Raw genomic sequence first — 18161 nt, 5'->3', positions numbered from 1 at the left:
TAGTGTAAAAGTTGGCTTAGTAGAATGCTAAATTTTTTTTTGGGTACATAAAAGTTCATATCATAATAGACTGCAGGCCTAAAAAAATATTTATATTGAATTTACAAATCGTTTACCAAAAAAGATTGTTAGTACTGAAGTTCAAACTTGTATCTTCAAAATTAAATATTTGAATCTTATCAACTTAAGTGAGTCTCATTTGCAATAAAAATCTTTGTAACTCTAAAGAAACCACCCATTATGGAAGAACCATTAGGCCTAGACTGGAGTTTTTGCACTTCTACTTGGCCTAGATGATCATTTTCCGGGTAGTTCCATCTAATTCGATTAGTTCTAGCCCCTTCATTATCAACCATCTTCAAGAGAATCACCACAAACATGTTGCATCTTCAAATCAAGTTTGCCCAACTGCCCCATGAATTACTCAACTCTGAATCAAGAATGGGTGAGAAAGACTTTGACCTATAGATCTCTTTTGACACTATTGAACAAATTTAGCTTAGCGGGCAAGGACTCATCAACCGTCTGAAAACTCATTTCTTTGTCTCAATATTATCTTCTCTAAGCTCTCTTTTTTGTAATCACAATCTAAGAATAAAAAAAAAAAAATTGCAAACATACAGCTTATAGAAGCAAGTTTTTTTTATCTTTTCAACTGGGGGTTTATTCTGGGTTTTTGGATAAGCTTCGTTGGAGGATAGTTTAATCTCTGTAACCAAACACTTCCAGGAAATTAAAATTAAAACTCTAATTCACACTTCCACAAATGGTTTATTTTTCTTCCCCACTCCAATTATATACGGTATATTTTGATTTTTCTTTAAATCCCCTGCTTTTAGTAAAGGAACAAATAGCAAGGAACGCATCAAAGAGTTTATTCATTGTTTTACAAATAAATGAAAATTTTCTGGTTAGGTTAGCGAAATTTGCAAATAAGAAATACACTGATTCTTTTTGTATTTGGTAAATAGAAATACACTAATTCCTGCATAAACAATTGTTTCACCAACAACCTTTAGGGAAGCTTCGATGCAAAGAGTAAGCTTCTCTGCATAGCTGAATTGCCCAAGTTGAGTTTGCAGATCAAACTCTTATGCATTCAGAGTTTTAGATTCTCGCAATCTCATAGTCTTGGCACGCAATCTCCCCATGAATGCTGGATTGGCTCTAAGTCTGTTCCTAACATATGAAGTGCGAGCTTCCTCTGCCATTTTGTTAGCTTTACTGGCTTCCTCAATGAGAGAAAAAAGAGTTCTAAGGCAATCTCTTCTGTTCTCTTCTAGGTGTTCAAACCTGAAAAGATGGAACAGTGAATAAAAAAAATTTAACAATCCCCAAAGAATGGGAAATGCAAAGAATAAGTCTATCAATCATATCCGAACAGACAAAACATTGTTATTTAATGATTAAGGAATATTATCTGAGACCTATTACCAGATTGCATAGTTCAGATTCCTTTTAGGACAATTTATTGTAGTTTACTTGGTGCAAGAAGTCGTTACATTTCTATTACACAGCACCAGCTTTGCAGGGGTTTCAGAAGATTGTTAAGGCCAATATAAAGACAAAGAAATATGAAAAGTGGCACAAGTCATGTGGAAAGAAAAAAGCGGTATCTTTACCTCTCACTAGTAATTGTGAGTTCATCTTTGCCTGGATGGTATCTCTTCCCAACAAGCTCTCATAACCGGTGAAATTGATGCCTTGAAAGCCCAAGCTCCTTCACTGTAACAGCCATCTTTACTTTTCTGTTTTTGGGATGCCATGCATCACCACCAGGAGCAAAGACAACCCATGTTTGCCACCTAAGGATTGGCCCTGCACCAGGTGGATCATCCAAGTTCTTTTTCATGTCCGGCACAGCAGTCTCATCAAATTTTGGAGGGCCCTCAGCTTCCATCATCCTTCCATATTCCATAACCATCTGATCCTCAAATTCTTTGAATAGCTCATAAGCTTCTTCAACTTCAAGTTCACCTCTTTCACATATATCGCCTAGCTCATTAAACCTTTCTTCTACCTTTTTCTTCATCTCATCTGATCAGGCCAACATAAATTAAATCACAGCTGGTGAACATCCATTTATAAAGAACATTAAAAACAAGTAACTACTTGCATAATGCCATACCTCAGTCACTCATTCAAAAATTTCTTCTTAATAGTTTCAATTATCATTGACATAACATTAAGAACTATAACAAGACAAAGTTTAATGACTCATGATGGTCTGAAACTACAACAACTACTCTAGCAGTCTAGCTATCCCTTGATCCAAGTCATTTCAAATGATCACCCAACTTTTTTCTTTCCCTAATGGATTGATAATCTCAGATCTACCAGTATTGTAGATGAAAAGCTATAATTAGCAGAGATTTACAAGTCCACCATACAGAGTAAACCAATTCAGTATTATAGAACCAGAGAGCCTTACATAAAAAGGACACATGATGATATGTTAAAATTAGGACAAACCTGGAGGAGCTTGTCCCAGCTAAGCGTGTCCTCTAGAATCTCCTCACATTTCTTTGTGTCTTTAAGATATCCATGCTAAACCGCTTCCTTAATCATCTCATCCCACTTCTGATCATCCATGTTAAAGTACTCATCCTTGACCATTCTCTTCATGACTATATCCCTGGCATCATGCAAATCATCAATCTCTTCATCAGTCGAGTACAACTCTTCAAAATCTGATTCAAACTCTTTGTCCCCCACAAGTCCACAACGTCAATTGGTTGCATCACCATTTCGTCCATCAATTCATCATCCGTCTCCTCATGCTTCCCAACCAACTTTCTCCACAAAATGTCCTCGAGAATTGAGGGGAGTGCCTCCTCATCCCCTTCAAAGTACTTCTCAATTCGCATTTTCAGCTCTGCCACCAAAGAACTAACAAAGTTAAATTACATAATTAAGAAACAAACTATCACTTGGTTTTCTTGTTATCCAAACAAATAATTACCAAAGCAAAAAGAAAATTCCAGGAAAGAAGAAACACAGATTAAATCCTCAGACCCAAAGTTTAAAACTTTTTACCAAACTAAGAACACTAACACAACAGACTAATGAAAGAAAAATCAAACCTTTTCATTCATTTTCTCTTTCTTTTCTCATCATCCAAACAAACATACCACAAACAAATTACCAAAAATAGAAACCCAAAAAATTCAATTTTTTTTACCCAATTCTTACCTTTATTACTCACATCCTCAACATCCAAAGCTACATCCTTGACATGGGCTTGAGGTAATGAAGGAGATTCAGCAGCTGGGTTAGGCTTCTTTGTATCAGGAAAATCCAATTCGGACGAATAGAACCTGAGTCGAGACCGAGTTGAAGAGGCTAGTGGGGTGAATGACTGAACTGCTTGTTTGTTGGTTTTGGTACAAGAGTGACGAAAATTGCGAGCGGTGAGTGAAATGCTTCTCAACAGACCTCTTTTCATGGCTTCCAAAAAAGGGTTTTAGGATCTGGGTTTTCCCTCTTTTCGGTTTCAGTGCTTTTTTAGTTTCATTTAGGGAAGAAAGATTGGAGTTTTTTATTTGTTTTGGGATTTTGATTTGAGAAGGAGAAATGCTTCTTGGTTTGGGTTTTAGGCTTAGAGCCCATTATTATCGTGGCTGTTGTATTTGGATCAAATTGAGTCGGTTTCTAATTCATTTCGACATATTTAAGTTTGCATTTGACTATTAGTATTGTATAAAACATAAAAATTTATATATTTATATTATATTTTATATGAATATTATATATCATAATTTATATTAATATAAAAATATAAAATATATATTTTAATTTTGTTAAACCCTTAAACAATTATTATTAAAAATTTAAATCATATCAATTTCGTATTTACTTTTTATATTATATTTATATCTTATCATTGTATCATATTTTAAATTTTTAAATTCACTTAAATTTTAATTATTTTAAATTTGAGATAATTGGTATAGAAATAGAGTTAGACTAAATCCCAATTAAAAAAATTATTGTTACTTAATGTAGCAATAATTTTAAATTCATTTATTTTATCAATTCATTACATTTAATGTAAATAAATTGTTTTAAATTAATTTAAAATTTTCATTGTTTAATAAAAATTCAAAGACAGATTTACCTTCAGACAATACAAGTTCTAGTTATAGAAACTAGCCTAGGGTAGCATTTGTCAAGTAAGTGAAACAGCTAACCAGAAGTTATCCCACTTGAGTCTCAACTGGTACAAAATATGACCTGGCAGATCTTTGTCTAGTTCAAGAAGTGTTGGGATTCAACCAATGACGAAGTAACAACTTTTTTCTGCAGTTTTTTGGTTTTTTCTTTCTTTTAACTTCATTTTCAATCATAATCACAACAAAAGTCTTGCTTTTCCATTTTGGCCTGCTTTGTATGTTCCCATTGCTTAAGAACTCTGATAACTGATGTCTCTAGGACAAGAAAAACACTACATTAAAAAGGAAAAAAAAAAAAAAACAAGAGATAAATGAACCATGCTGCATGATTGCATGCCAAATCAAATTTAAATGACAAAGACTGGTGTTTGTTTTCTTCTAAGAAAATTACATGTGTGGGTCATTAATCTCTTTTTCTTCACAGTTTCTTACCAACCTTACCTAGCCTTTGATAACTTGAAAAAATCCTTAACTGCACTTTCAGTACTGTTGGGACAGATCAAACCAAGCTAAAACCGGTGGAGATAGTTAAGAAAAGCGATTAAGGAAGAAAGAGTTTTAGTAAGGCCTGGGTTCGATTCTGTTACCAGCCGTATTTTTTTATGGACGATGTGTAAATTCTCGCTGATATATGCTATTGTGCCTTTAATATGAGACGCAATGCCTTCCTCACCCTAAATTTTTATTAAAAAAAACCAATAAAAGAAAAAAAAAAAAAAAAAAAGGCTGCAATGGCACTGCCTTTGTACTATTTTCATTTAATTTTAAGATAGTTCTTTTGCTTGCCTTCCACTTAACATTTTGGTGTAGAAAGTGAAAAAGATTAGAGGATCTAATATGAGGACACATCTTTGATCTTTTTTCCTTTGCTTTTTGTGGGCCATTTTTATGATAGCTGGTTTGCTATTAATAAACAACTGCTAAGTTTGGATACAGCAATGAATAAAGTTACAAAGATAAAGCAGTCTTAGAACTAACCAAATTTTCAAAAATTCCATTTTTTTTCTTTAAAAGAAAATGCACCCACAATTTTTCCTGTAAATTGGACTCTAATGGATATCCTAATTCTTTCACTATGGTGGATTGGTCCATTATTAAATGCAGCCAAAATGTATTCCTTGTCCAAGTGACTCTCCTTCAATTTCTGAAAAAAAAAGGCCTTTCCCTTTCTCTTTCGCTATACAAACTCAATTATCAAAGGAGAAATAAACATTCTTACAACAACTGTCATGGTTTGGACTTTGGGGGTAATTGAGACAAGAATTTTTTTCATTTCTGAAACCCTCTGAGCAGAAAAGAGCTACCAAGCTGACTTGCTTTTGATTGTACATTGAAAGGAATTACTATTGCATTTTCATAAAAACAAAAGGCAGGACAGCCAAAAGATTAGTTCAAGAAAGTCAAATTACTCAAAAGGATAGATAGCAGTAACTGACTTGGCTTCCTGGCCATTACAACCTCCCAAAAGAAAGAAATTGACTTCTTCATTATGCAAAACAAAAAAGAACTACTGAGAAATTAGTTGTAATTTTTCTCATATAGTCTATGGAGAATTCATCTAGTTTTTATAGTTTAACCACCAAACCAAAATCCAAAAAGAAAGAAGAAAGAAGATAGTTGAAAAGAAGACCTTTACCATAATCAAAGGGAGATAAAATCATACAATTGAAGAAAGATCCTCTACCCTTTTTTTTTTCACTCAAATTCAGCCAAAACCTATTAATCCTCTTGACAAATCGCCCTCTAATTACATAATCACTTTCAAATTCTCAAGAAGAACCTGAAACTTTTGGTGAAGTAACTGGAAACAGTGGCAAAAGCTGAGGCTCAGTGTCTCTAGGAGTTGACATAGGTGATGGGTGCAAGTAAAAACGTTTCTCAGCTATAGCTTTCTCTTCTTCTGATGAATTCCCTAAAGAAGGTGAAGACTTGTCGAAAGGATCTTCATTTAATGGTGTAACTGGGCTAAGAGTTAGCTTTGGGAAGTCAAGCAAGCTTGGAGACAAGATCTCTGCATTCCTTGGTGAATTTGCAACACTAGTAGGAAGAAAAGTGTTGATCATGAGGCTGTTTTTCAGGTTACTGTTTCTTCTTTCATAAAGTTTGAAATTTGGTTTTTTGGGAGAGTTGGTTTTGATGGGAGGTATAGGAAAAGATGATTTTGATGGTAACAGTGGATCTTGTTGCTGTTGCTGAAGATGATGATGTTGGTTTTGTTGTTGTGTTGGAGGTTTTGAGGAAGCTTGTTTAGCTGTTTCTGATGAGCCAGTTAGCATTTGGACAACCTGTTTGAAATTAGTTGTGTCAGCTTGGACAAAGGTGGTTGGGTAAGGGTTGGTTTCAGATCTGGAGATGGGAATTGGTGTTAGAGGTGGGGTGTGAATTTGGACAACCCCAATGCTGCTGCTGCTGTTGTTTGCATTGCTATGTGGGGAACTTAAAGGAGATGACCTTTTTGAATTCTCCATTGATGGGCGATCTCTTTAGCACCCCCACCCTCAAAGAGAAAGAGAAAGGAAAGAAAATAGGAAGACTTTTGGGGTTAGTTTGGTTGGAGGGGAAAGAAGAGATGATGAGTGAAAAACAAGGCTTGATTGATGAGATGATCAGAAGAAGTTGCTTATTTGTTTTGTTTTCTTGTGTTGTGGCAGCAACAAAGAGGCTACAGTTAGTGTATTCTCTTTCTGCTTTTCTCTCATTATTATTTTAGTCCCTTTTTAAAACTACTTTCTCACTCTATTGAACTTCTATTCTTCTTGGTGTTTGAGAATTTAGATAAAAAAATCCAAAAAAAAAAAAAAACCCAATTGGTTTTGGGATTACTGAAAAGATGAAGGGGTAGTGGTTGAATATGGAATTTCCTTTGGCCATCAGCATCAATGCCACCTGTGTCAAAATCCATTGAAATATATCTGGCATTGGGCATTGACTTCAGAGCCCTAACTACATAGACTCTTGTGTTGAAGTGTTGATGGGATTGGAGATGATGGGAACATTTTTTATGCAACACCACAACACCACCACCACCACCACCAAAGAAGAACAAATTTTTGTAGTGTTGGCATTTTTAGGCTCCTATATTTCATTGTCCAATACAAATTGAAGATGCATTTTAGTGGATGTGGCACAATTAGATTGATTCTGTCAAACGTGAGTTCATGCCTTAAAAAGTTCTTTTGTTTCATACTTTATTAACATAATGCCCTTTGTGAATCCATGAAATTTCATCATCGAAATATTAAAAGAAAGGGAAAATGTAATTGTAATTTTATATTTTGTGCAGTATTAATACCTCAAAATATCTTTTTTTTAAAAAAAAAAAACTTTAAATTTTCCTTTTTTTTACTACTTTTGTTAAAAATGTTGAATTCGATTTTTTTTAAATAAAAGTTCGTATGGGGGAGCTTTTGTTACAAACCAACATCATATATATATACGTAGGTACAGAGGGATGAATTTTGTACATTGGGAGAGGAAATAGGATTGATTCTTGTATCTTAATCCTCTAAATATGATATTTGGTTATATCTTTTTACTACAAATTTTTCTAATAACTTGCAATGTAAATTTATCTAAAATATATATCGAATGTAAAAAAAAAAAAAAATTATGAAAAAAATTAATTTTAATATTAAATACATTTAAATCAATTTTTTTAAATTCCGTAAAAATTAATATAAGATAAACAAATAGGAATTGAGGGAGTATCTAATGTAAAAATCCTGCCTTGAAATACTATTTGATCATCGGTTTGAGTAGGGTCAATACAACATCCTACTATTTTTTTTTTGAAGAGGAAATATATTTAATTTATGAAGAAAAATAATCTATAAACCTGTACAAGGGTTAAATTATGGATAAATTTTTTAAATTTTTTTTAAAATTTAACATATATTTTTAATAATTTTTAATATTTTAATTATAATTTAAAATTTTAAAATTTATTGAGCCTAATGAACCAGATCAAGATCGAATCAAAATTTTTAAAAATCAATGCCTAACTTATCAACACCTCTAGAACCAAGAACAAAACTAAAAATTCTCTGACATCATTTCATGACTTCTATCACATGTCTTTTAATGTATTAAACGAATAATACGTTATGTCATAACTCATAAGCAAAAGAAAGATAATTATAACTTCTTTTTTGGGTTAAAACACTAAACTTTTTTTAAATGAATCTGTTCGGATTCTCAATTTCATGATGGGATCCCAGTTTTCAAATTGTTGCATCCTTACTAACATGAGGGTTCTTTATTGAATTAAAAAAAATTTATTTTATGTATCATAAGGTAATAGAAAATTATTTAAAAATTTTTAAAATTATAATCTAATATATACAATAACTCTATAATTCTTAAAATGTTGTAAGTGTTAGAATTTAAATTTTAGATTTGATAAATATTATTTTTTAAAAATAATTATATAAATCAATTGAATTAAACTTTAAATTTGAATATATATAATTCTCTTTTTAAAAAATATGATTTAAATAATTTTTATAAAAAAATTAGATATATAGTTGCTATTTAAATTCGTTTGTTGCATTTAAAAGCTGAATGTATAAAATTATTAATAAAAAAAAGAAAGAGAGAATCAAATTCTCATATATAATGGGATAGGTAAGAAATATATATATATATAGAAAGAGAGAGAAAGAGAGAGGAAAAGGAAGGGTGGGGGACCAATGTTCCACTACCAACACTGCAATGCTTCCTCTTGAACAGGGATCACATTCTTTCTTTCACAAACCAAACTCATCATATTGTCTGGATCGTGGAGTTCCTAACATACTCCAATCATGCAAATAATAATAATAATAAAAAAATAATTTCCTCAAAATCGTACAATCATCGATTAAAGCACAGCCAACAAAAACACACAAAAAAATATCATAGAATATCAATTATATGAATAAATAATTAATTCAATCGATTAAATTTATTTTTTTAAATAAAAAAATTTTGAGTTTAAATTTTATCAATAATCATTTATTAAAATCATCTCGAATATACGATTTGTAATCACCTACTTTATATTATTAAATACAACACATTTTACCATAACTTAAAAAATTAAATAATTTATCAATTTTTAATTTTTTTTTTTTTTAAAAAAGAATATCAATTACAAGTTCTCACCATTAATTTACGGAAAATTCCTCCAATCAACCTCAGTTTCACTTTAAAACCATTCACTATCTTATCAGTGTCTCCATCCCATTTTATCGAAATATATTCTTTTCCTTCCAATTTCAACGTCGACATTATTACGTTTTGATCATTTATAATGTTAGAAAATTTTGTTTCTTTTAATGCCTAAAATTTATTGATTCAATTTTATGTTTGATTTATTCAATTATATATTAACTTTTTATTTATTCGTTTTGATTTTTAGTTTGATTTTTTTTATTTAATTGATTTAATTGCAAAGCATCCCTAAACTTGCAACTCAATTCCAACATTTCAACAAAGAAAATTCCCATAAGCTAGCAATTATCAAGCTGTCCCAAAGCTCCTACAAAATCATTGACTCCAACATCAAATCAAAGCCATTAGATTCACAAATGGAGCAAACTGAAAGAGGAAAAAAAAAAGTACATAAACATAATTTAAATCTTGTTAGCCCTATTTCAAAGCCAAGTCAATATACATTTTTTTTTAGTCAAATCACACATCCTATCATAAATATTTAATAAGATAAAATGAAATTAAAACTCATTATCGTCGTTCATAATAAGTTGTTGAATTAAATTTTTCGAAAATTTTCATGAAATGTATTTGTTAGTTTGATTATTATAATTGGGTTATTAATTATCGACAAATCATATGTGGATTGTAAATTAAGCATAGGAAACTTAAAAAAAAAAAAATTTTAGGGTTTGACCGGCCGCTTGACTAAATCTTTAAAAATTTTAAGAATTAGGTATCAATTTGGTGTTTCTTTAATGTATATTGACTTGATTTGATTTTATTTTATTATCCTGATTTGGTAGCACTCTTACGTTGGAATAGTAGACAATTGATTTTATTATCAATTAATGACGTATACAATTCTAGAAAATATGAGGAAATGATTTTGCCAAGCTATTAAATAAATTAGATCAAGTATATTATCAATTTTGTTAGAAAATTGGGGTTTAGCTTCGTGTTAATGATTTTGGATAAAGTAAAAATTATGGGTTTTGATCTTTTATTTTATATAGAATCTTAGTTACTTAATAAAAAAAAAATGAGATTATTTTAAGAGTGTGTCGAAAATCAAGTAAAAAAAAAAGCTAAAAAAAGTAGAAAAAAAAGGAGAAGGGAGAGTTAGTTGAACGGAAATCGATCCATAGTCCGATTGAGTTGAAATTTTGTCAGGAGATTTAATATTTAGAGTTCTACATTCTGAACGGTGAAGAGTGGGTTTGAAGTTCTCAAGAATAAATCCAAGGTGTATTTGTTGAGTCACTTATTTGATGAGATTTCTCTAATTGTTTCGCTAGTTATTGTTTAATTTTAATTTTAACTAGAGAAAAACTTTGTATATCTATTATTTGATAGTAAAAATTTTTTTGGTGGTTTGTGATTTTTTCTCTCTGCATTGAAAGGTTTTTCATATAAATCTTGATGTGTTTTATTTTTCTTACGTTTTTTATTATTGATTGTTGTCTATTACTTTTGTATTGTTGTGATTATTTCTTCAGGTGTAACAAATTTCTTTCACAATAATCACAAATGATCAAAGAATTAATTGTCAAGTAAACTCAACATTTAATTAAATTATTTCATATAAGCATTCTTAACTATTAGGATCTAATAAATTTAAAATTCATTTTTCAAAATTTATAATTTTTTTTATCTCACATCGGTCAAAAGATAAAGAGTAGGAAATACAAGTTTTTTTTTTTTTCAGGGGACTAGTGGAAGTAATTACCACCTTCAGGAAAGCCTATTCTAGAATGGAATTTTATTTTCAATAGAATTAGCTCAAGTAGTTAGAGTTTCTCTGCTCTTCTAGGCTATAATACAGCTAAAATTGATGTTCATTTTAGTTATAATACTGTTTGAAATTCCATTTCAGTGGGCTATATTTTATAATTTTTTTTGTTTTATTTTCAATTTTTATTTTTAATAAGCCATTGAAATTTGAACTCAATTAATAAATAAACTTATTAACTTTAAACACGAAATGATAATATTATATGAAATTTTTTTTAAAAATTAAAAATATATAATTTAAAATTTTAATAAAAATTATATATGTATTTACTAAAAATTAAAAATATTTTATATTTTCTGTATAAATATGAATTATTAAATGAATTGTATGTCATGAATATATCGCCAAAATTAGTAGCCAACCCCACATTTTTATTTTCTAGATGGTTCAAGTTCATCAATCTCTAAAGGAAGAAAATGATTACCAACACACCATTGAAAGGAAATTATAAGAGTGATGACAATCGCAGAAGAAAAAAATGGTTGCTACAATATCAAACATCATTAAAGAAAATACAGGAATGAAGTATTTTTTTCTTTCCACTAGATGTGAAATCTTTGCTTGGAATATCGTTTTAGATTGGAGTGGTCATAGTTTCATGGAGAAACTATTGTTGTGTTCATCAAAGTGCTCGAGCAACATTTTTTAATTCGTTTAAGCAAGATTGGAGTATCTTCTGGCGCTTTTGAAGAGATTGGCGTTCGTTCTGCAGCACATCAATGGCGCCAGGAGCAACAAAAATGTCCATGAATTTCTCATCATTAACAGCAAAAAGGTCCGACTGAAGTGAAAATGAAGTCAATAATATGATATTAGAGTACTCACTTCCTAGATAAGATCGAAAAAGAAGAACAAAAAAGTATGAATGGCAATTTACTACAATCCGTTCTCATATAAAATGGCCAACAGTCACACGATCTGTTGATAAAATATTAGACTTTTAGTTTCAATTATCAGGTTCAATCCGGGCAACCTCAAAATACCAAAATTGTTAGGAAAATGGGGTCCAGTCCCATGTAAGTGGTTTTGGACCAAGTAAAGGCCATGGGCCTTGATCTTTTATTTTACACAGAGCCCTAGCTACTTAATAAAAAAGAGGTGGGGTTGTTTAAGGTGAGTGTCGAAAACCAAGCAGAGAAAGAAGAAAAGCCAGGAAAAGCAGAGAGAGAAAAAGGAGAAGGGAGAGTTGGTTGAACGGAAGTCGATCCGTGGTCCGATTGAGTTGGAACCTTGTCAGGAGGTTTATGATTCAGAGTTTGACATTCTGAACGGTGAAGATCGGGTTTGAAGCTCTCTAGGAACAAATCCAGGGTGTATTTGTTGAGTCACTTATTTGGTGAGATTTCTCCAATTGTTTCTCTAGTTGTTGATTAGCTCTAGTTTTAGCTAGAGAAGAACTTTGTATAACTATTATTTGATAGTGAAGATTTTTCTGGCGGCCCGTGATTTTTTTCCCTCTACACTGGAGGGTTTTCCACGTAAATCTTGGTGTGCTTTATTTTTCCTGCGCATTTGATTATTGATTGTTGTCTATTGCTTCTGTATTGTTGTGATTATTGCTTCAGGCGCAACAAGTGGTATCAGAGCGAGGGTTATTTTGAGACATCGATACAGAAGCAACCCAGGATAGAAGTAAATTCTGTTTGAGATCATGGAGGGTGATACAGGTTCCATGATAAAATTGACAGCATCGAATTATTCAATTTGGAAGCCTATGATGGAGGATCATCTATACTGTAAAGATTTGTATGAGCCAGTATTGGGTGATTCGGCTAAACCAGCAGATATGAAAGATGAAAGCTGGAAGAAGCTAGGTAGAAAGACGCTGGCTACAATCAGAAAATGGGTTGATATCAGCGTGTTCCATCATGTAGCGCAGGAGTCAGATGCTCACATTGTTTGGGAAAAATTGGCAGCATTGTATGAGAGAAAAACAGTTATGAATAAAGTTATGCTTGTTAAAAAGATTGCAACTTTACAGTACAGGGATGGACGATCTGTTACAGAGCACTTGAGTGATTTTCAAGATATATTTAATCGGATGACTACTATGGAACTTAAGATGGATGATGAAATGAAGGCATTATTTCTTTTGGGTTCATTGCCAGACAGCTGGAATACTCTAGTTGTGATTGTTCTTAATTCAGCTCCTGATTATAAGGTGACATTGGAGATGGTAAAGGACAGTATGCTTAATGAAGAAGCGAGGCGAAAAGATGTAGACCCTGGGAATCAAGCTTTGGTCACAGAGAACAGGGGTAGAAACATCGACAGAGGTCAGGACTCAAAAGGCCGTGGTAAGTCTAAACATAGATCCAAGTCTAGAGGTAAAGTGAAGTGTTTCCATTGTGGTAAGGCGGGTCATATAAAACGAAACTGTAGAATCTTAAAGCAAGAGCGAAAAGATGAGAAAGGCAAGAGTTCAGATGATGGCAATGTTGCAGCAGTGAATTCAGATAGTGATTCAGTTACTTTGATTTGTACACATGGTGATTGTAATCATGTTAGTGATCCCGGCATTGAGTGGATAGTTGACACAGGAGCAGCATATCATTGTGTTCCTAAGAGAGAGTTGTTTACAACTTACAAAGCAGGAGACTTTGGTTGTACCAAGATGGGAAACAAGAGTGTGTCGCAGATTGTTGGGATTGGTGATATTGTTGTACAAACTAGTACAGGCTGCATGTTGACTTTGAGAGATGTCAGACACATTCCAGATATGAGAATGAACTTGCTTGCTATTAATGTCCTTGATAAGGAGGGATATGAAAGCCGACAAAAGAATGGACAGTGGAAGCTTCTCAAAGGATCTATGGTAGTTGCAAGGGGAAAATTATGCTGCACAATGTATAAGACATGGATGCAATTGAACGGTAACCAGGTAAATACCGTTGAAAATGATGTTTCAGCAAACTTGTGGCACAGGAGGCTGGCACACATGAGTGAAAAAGGGTTACAGGTTTTGGCAAGGCACTCTCTCATTCCCTTGACCAAAGGTATGTCTCTCGATTCATGTGATTATTGTTTGTTTGGTAAGCATCATAGAGTTTCTTTTCGTAAAAGTTCTCAGAGAAAAGAAAATAGATTGGAATTAATTTATTCTGACGTATGTGGTCCCATTGAGGTTGAGTCATTAGGTGGTAGCAGATATTTTGTTACTTTTATTGATGATGTTTCACGTAAGATTTGGGTGTATATGTTGAAATATAAAAGTCAGGTACTGCAGTATTTTCAAAAATTTCATGCCATGGTTGAAAGGATGACAGGGTTACCCTTAAAGTGTATTCGAACTGATAATGGTGGGGAATACACATCTAAAAGCTTTGAAGAGTATTGCTCAAAGCATGGGATCAGGCATGAGAGGACAGAACCTGGAACACCGCAGCATAATGGTATAGCTGAAAGAATGAATCGCACCATTGTGGAAAAAGTCAGATGTATGTTGAGGATGGCAAAATTACCAAAGCCATTCTGGGGTGAAGCAGTCAACACAGCTTGTTATTTACTTAACAGGTCACCATCAGTTCCTTTGGGCTTTGACATTCCAGAAAGAGTGTGGACAGGAAAAGATGCTTCATACTCTCACTTAAAAGTTTTTGGGTGTAAAGCATTCATGCATGTACCAAAAGAGCAGAGGTCAAAGCTTGATAGTAAAGCTACACAGTGTGTGTTTGTAGGATATGGTGATGAGGAATTTGGCTACAGGGTATGGGATCCAGTAAAGAGAAAGACAGTCAGAAGCAGAGATGTGGTCTTTCATGAAAAAGAAACCATAGCAGATCTTGAAAAAAATGAGAAGACTACACGAGTTACTGTTGAGTGTGATGTTTCAACACCGACAGGGATTTCACAGGAAAGAGCCACAGATGGTGAAAATGAGCCAGAAACAGAACTTGGGGATATGGATGAGCCAGCTACAGTTGGTGATGAGCCAGATGCTATTAGTTTTGAGCAGGGGGAGCAATCCTCTCTACCTGAGAGTGTTGAGCAGGGGGAGCTACCTTCAGCATCAAGTGATGTAGAGTCTCAGCCCAGAAGATCTACTAGAGAGCGCAGGCCATCTACCAGGTATCCAAGTTCAGATTTTATTTTAGTTACCAGTAAAGGGGAGCCAGAAAGCTTTCAAGATGTGCAGGCTACTCCGGATAGAGAGCACTGGTTAAAAGCAATGAAAGAAGAGATGGAGTCATTGCGAAAGAATGGTACTTATGATCTTGTTAAACTTCCAACAGGGAAGAGGCCATTAAAGAATAAATGGGTGTTCAAGTTGAAAAAGGATGGTGACAAACTAGTGAGGTACAAAGCTCGATTGGTAGTAAAAGGTTTTTCTCAGAAACCAGGCATCGATTTTGATGAGATTTTTGCTCCAGTTGTAAAAATGAGTTCTATTCGAGTGGTACTGGGATTGGCAGCTAGTTTGAATCTTGAGCTTGAGCAACTTGATGTTAAAACTGCATTTTTGCATGGTGATTTGCAGGAGGACATTTATATGAATCAGCCTGAGGGTTTTGAAGTGAAAGGGAAAGAGCACTTAGTTTGCAAATTGAAGAAAAGCTTGTATGGCTTGAAACAAGCTCCGCGACAGTGGTACAAGAAGTTTGATTCTTTTATGATGAGTCATAGCTATAAAAGAACAGCAGCAGATTCTTGTGTGTATATTAAACAATTCCCTAATGGTAACTTCATTATCCTATTATTATATGTTGATGATATGTTGATTGTAGGACAAGATGCTAGTATGGTTTGCAGGTTGAAAGAACAATTGTCTAAGTCCTTTGATATGAAGGATTTAGGTCCAGCAAAGCAGATTCTTGGTATGGACATTATCCGAGATAGGAGAGCTGGAAAGCTGTGGTTGTCACAGGAAAAGTATGTTGAACGAGTGCTTGGTAGATTCAACATGCAACATGCTAAATCAGTTAGCAGTTCACTTGCCAACCATTTTCACCTAAGTAAGAAATCTTGTCCAGTGTCTAAGGAAGAGCAACTAGCTATGTCTAGTATTCCTTATTCTTCTGCAGTCGGTTCTTTAATGTATCTTATGATTTGTACAAGGCCTGACATTGCTCATGCAGTTGGTGTAGTGAGCAGATTTCTTTCTAATCCAGGGAAGGTTCACTGGGAAGCAGTAAAATGGATTTTTAGATATTTGAGGGGTACCTCAAAAATGTGTTTGACTTATGGAGTTTCACAACCAATTCTAGAAGGGTTTACTGATGCTGACATGGCAGGCGATCTTGATGGTAAGAAATCTACTTCAGGGTATTTGTTCACTTTTGCAGGAGGAGCTGTATCTTGGCAGTCTAAGTTGCAGAAGTGTGTTGCTTTGTCAACTACAGAAGCTGAGTATATTGCAGCAACTGAAGCATGTAAAGAAATGCTTTGGATGAAACGTTTTTTTTTTGAATTGGGGTTGAATCAGAAAGAGTATGTGGTATTTTGTGATAGCCAGAGTGCTTTAGATTTGAGTAAGAATACCATGTACCATGCTAGAACAAAGCACATTGATGTTAGATATCATTGGTTACGTTCAGTGATTGAAGAACAGCAGATGCTATTGAAGAAAGTCCATACTGATAAAAATGTGGCAGATATGTTGACTAAGATACTTCCCAGGGAAAAGCTTGAGCTTTGCAGTAACTTGGCCGGAATGAGTTCCCTGGCCAAGGTAAGTTCCAAATGAAATTGCTATGGTGATGAATCTCCTTCTAATGGGACTGGAGGGGGAGATTGTTAGGAAAATGGGGTCCAGTCCCATGTAAGTGGTTTTGGACCAAGTAAAGGCCATGGGCCTTGATCTTTTATTTTACACAGAGCCCTAGCTACTTAATAAAAAAGAGGTGGGGTTGTTTAAGGTGAGTGTCGAAAACCAAGCAGAGAAAGAAGAAAAGCCAGGAAAAGCAGAGAGAGAAAAAGGAGAAGGGAGAGTTGGTTGAACGGAAGTCGATCCGTGGTCCGATTGAGTTGGAACCTTGTCAGGAGGTTTATGATTCAGAGTTTGACATTCTGAACGGTGAAGATCGGGTTTGAAGCTCTCTAGGAACAAATCCAGGGTGTATTTGTTGAGTCACTTATTTGGTGAGATTTCTCCAATTGTTTCTCTAGTTGTTGATTAGCTCTAGTTTTAGCTAGAGAAGAACTTTGTATAACTATTATTTGATAGTGAAGATTTTTCTGGCGGCCCGTGGTTTTTTTCCCTCTACACTGGAGGGTTTTCCACGTAAATCTTGGTGTGCTTTATTTTTCCTGCGCATTTGATTATTGATTGTTGTCTATTGCTTCTGTATTGTTGTGATTATTGCTTCAGGCGCAACAAAAATAATAATAATAATAAAAAAAGTAAAATAAATGAAGGACAAGAAAGTTGAGGTATGGAAGGTTAAACCACTCATTCTACCAACAATTTGTTAGGAAATACGTTGTAAATTCAAGTTTCAAGCAAAAGTTGGATGAATCTGACATTAATCTGGTCCTTTCGGTGGTTCTACTGTTGTGAGGCAATCTGCCAACCATGTCTCCCTTTGAGCTATATGAATAATGATAAAATGGACGTTAAGAAAACTTACCATGGGGTAAAAAATCCAGAGTTTAAAGTTGATGTCACACTGCGCTCAACAAGAACTTCTCGTATCCGTGCAAAACGTTGTGCTGCTAATGAGCAGATTTCAGAGTAAGCCGAACTTGATCTTGAACCACTATCACCATTACCAAATAAAAGACTACCACCATTGTGAACTTTTATTAATTGTTCAGTTTTTCTGTTGCCTGTCATTCTTGCAATACGTTTTCTTGGTCCAACTTCAATGCAATTTCCAAGCTCCTTCTTGAGTCCAGCATATACCACATCATATGGCTGGTCAGAAGATGGGGGTGTCTCAGGAACAGTCATTTGGCTTTCTCGGAAAGCTTCTCTAGCTTCTGTTCCTTTTCCCGGAGTGATTTGCCGTCCATTCTTTTCAGGAGTTATGTTCTACTAATCTCTCCTGGTCTCATCACGTGATGCT

At 33.7% G+C, this 18161-nt stretch overlaps 1 protein-coding gene and 2 pseudogenes across 3 annotated transcripts; all 3 read right to left on the bottom strand.

Annotated features, from left to right (window-relative positions):
• Window positions 1-942: 942 nt before the first annotated feature.
• LOC111287647 (uncharacterized) lies at window positions 943-3464 on the bottom strand (annotated as a pseudogene). The gene is made up of 4 exons (XR_016341450.1): window positions 3193-3464; window positions 2475-2875; window positions 1623-2040; window positions 943-1293 (listed from the first exon to the last, which is right to left on the bottom strand). The product of XR_016341450.1 is annotated as an uncharacterized LOC111287647 (transcript).
• Window positions 3465-5577: 2113 nt separating this feature from the next.
• LOC111288030 (VQ motif-containing protein 4 pseudogene) lies at window positions 5578-7320 on the bottom strand (annotated as a pseudogene). The gene has a single exon (XR_016341917.1). The product of XR_016341917.1 is annotated as a VQ motif-containing protein 4 pseudogene (transcript).
• Window positions 7321-11642: 4322 nt separating this feature from the next.
• On the bottom strand, window positions 11643-18109 carry LOC149519070 (dynamin-related protein 5A-like). Its single transcript, XM_089759304.1, has 2 exons — window positions 17724-18109; window positions 11643-11938 (listed from the first exon to the last, which is right to left on the bottom strand). The coding sequence occupies exons 1-2, from the start codon at window positions 18044-18046 to the stop codon at window positions 11812-11814; spliced, it is 450 nt and encodes a 149-aa protein (XP_089615430.1). The 5' UTR covers window positions 18047-18109; the 3' UTR covers window positions 11643-11811.
• Between the last annotated feature and the right edge of the window lie 52 nt (window positions 18110-18161).

This window comes from Durio zibethinus, chromosome 4 (assembly GCF_047325235.1).
Source record: "Durio zibethinus cultivar Kanyao isolate XHJ-2024 chromosome 4, ASM4732523v1, whole genome shotgun sequence".
Lineage (NCBI taxonomy): Eukaryota > Viridiplantae > Streptophyta > Magnoliopsida > Malvales > Malvaceae > Durio > Durio zibethinus.
Note: the sequence above shows the minus strand (reverse complement) of the source record. Positions and strands in the feature narration are given on the sequence as shown.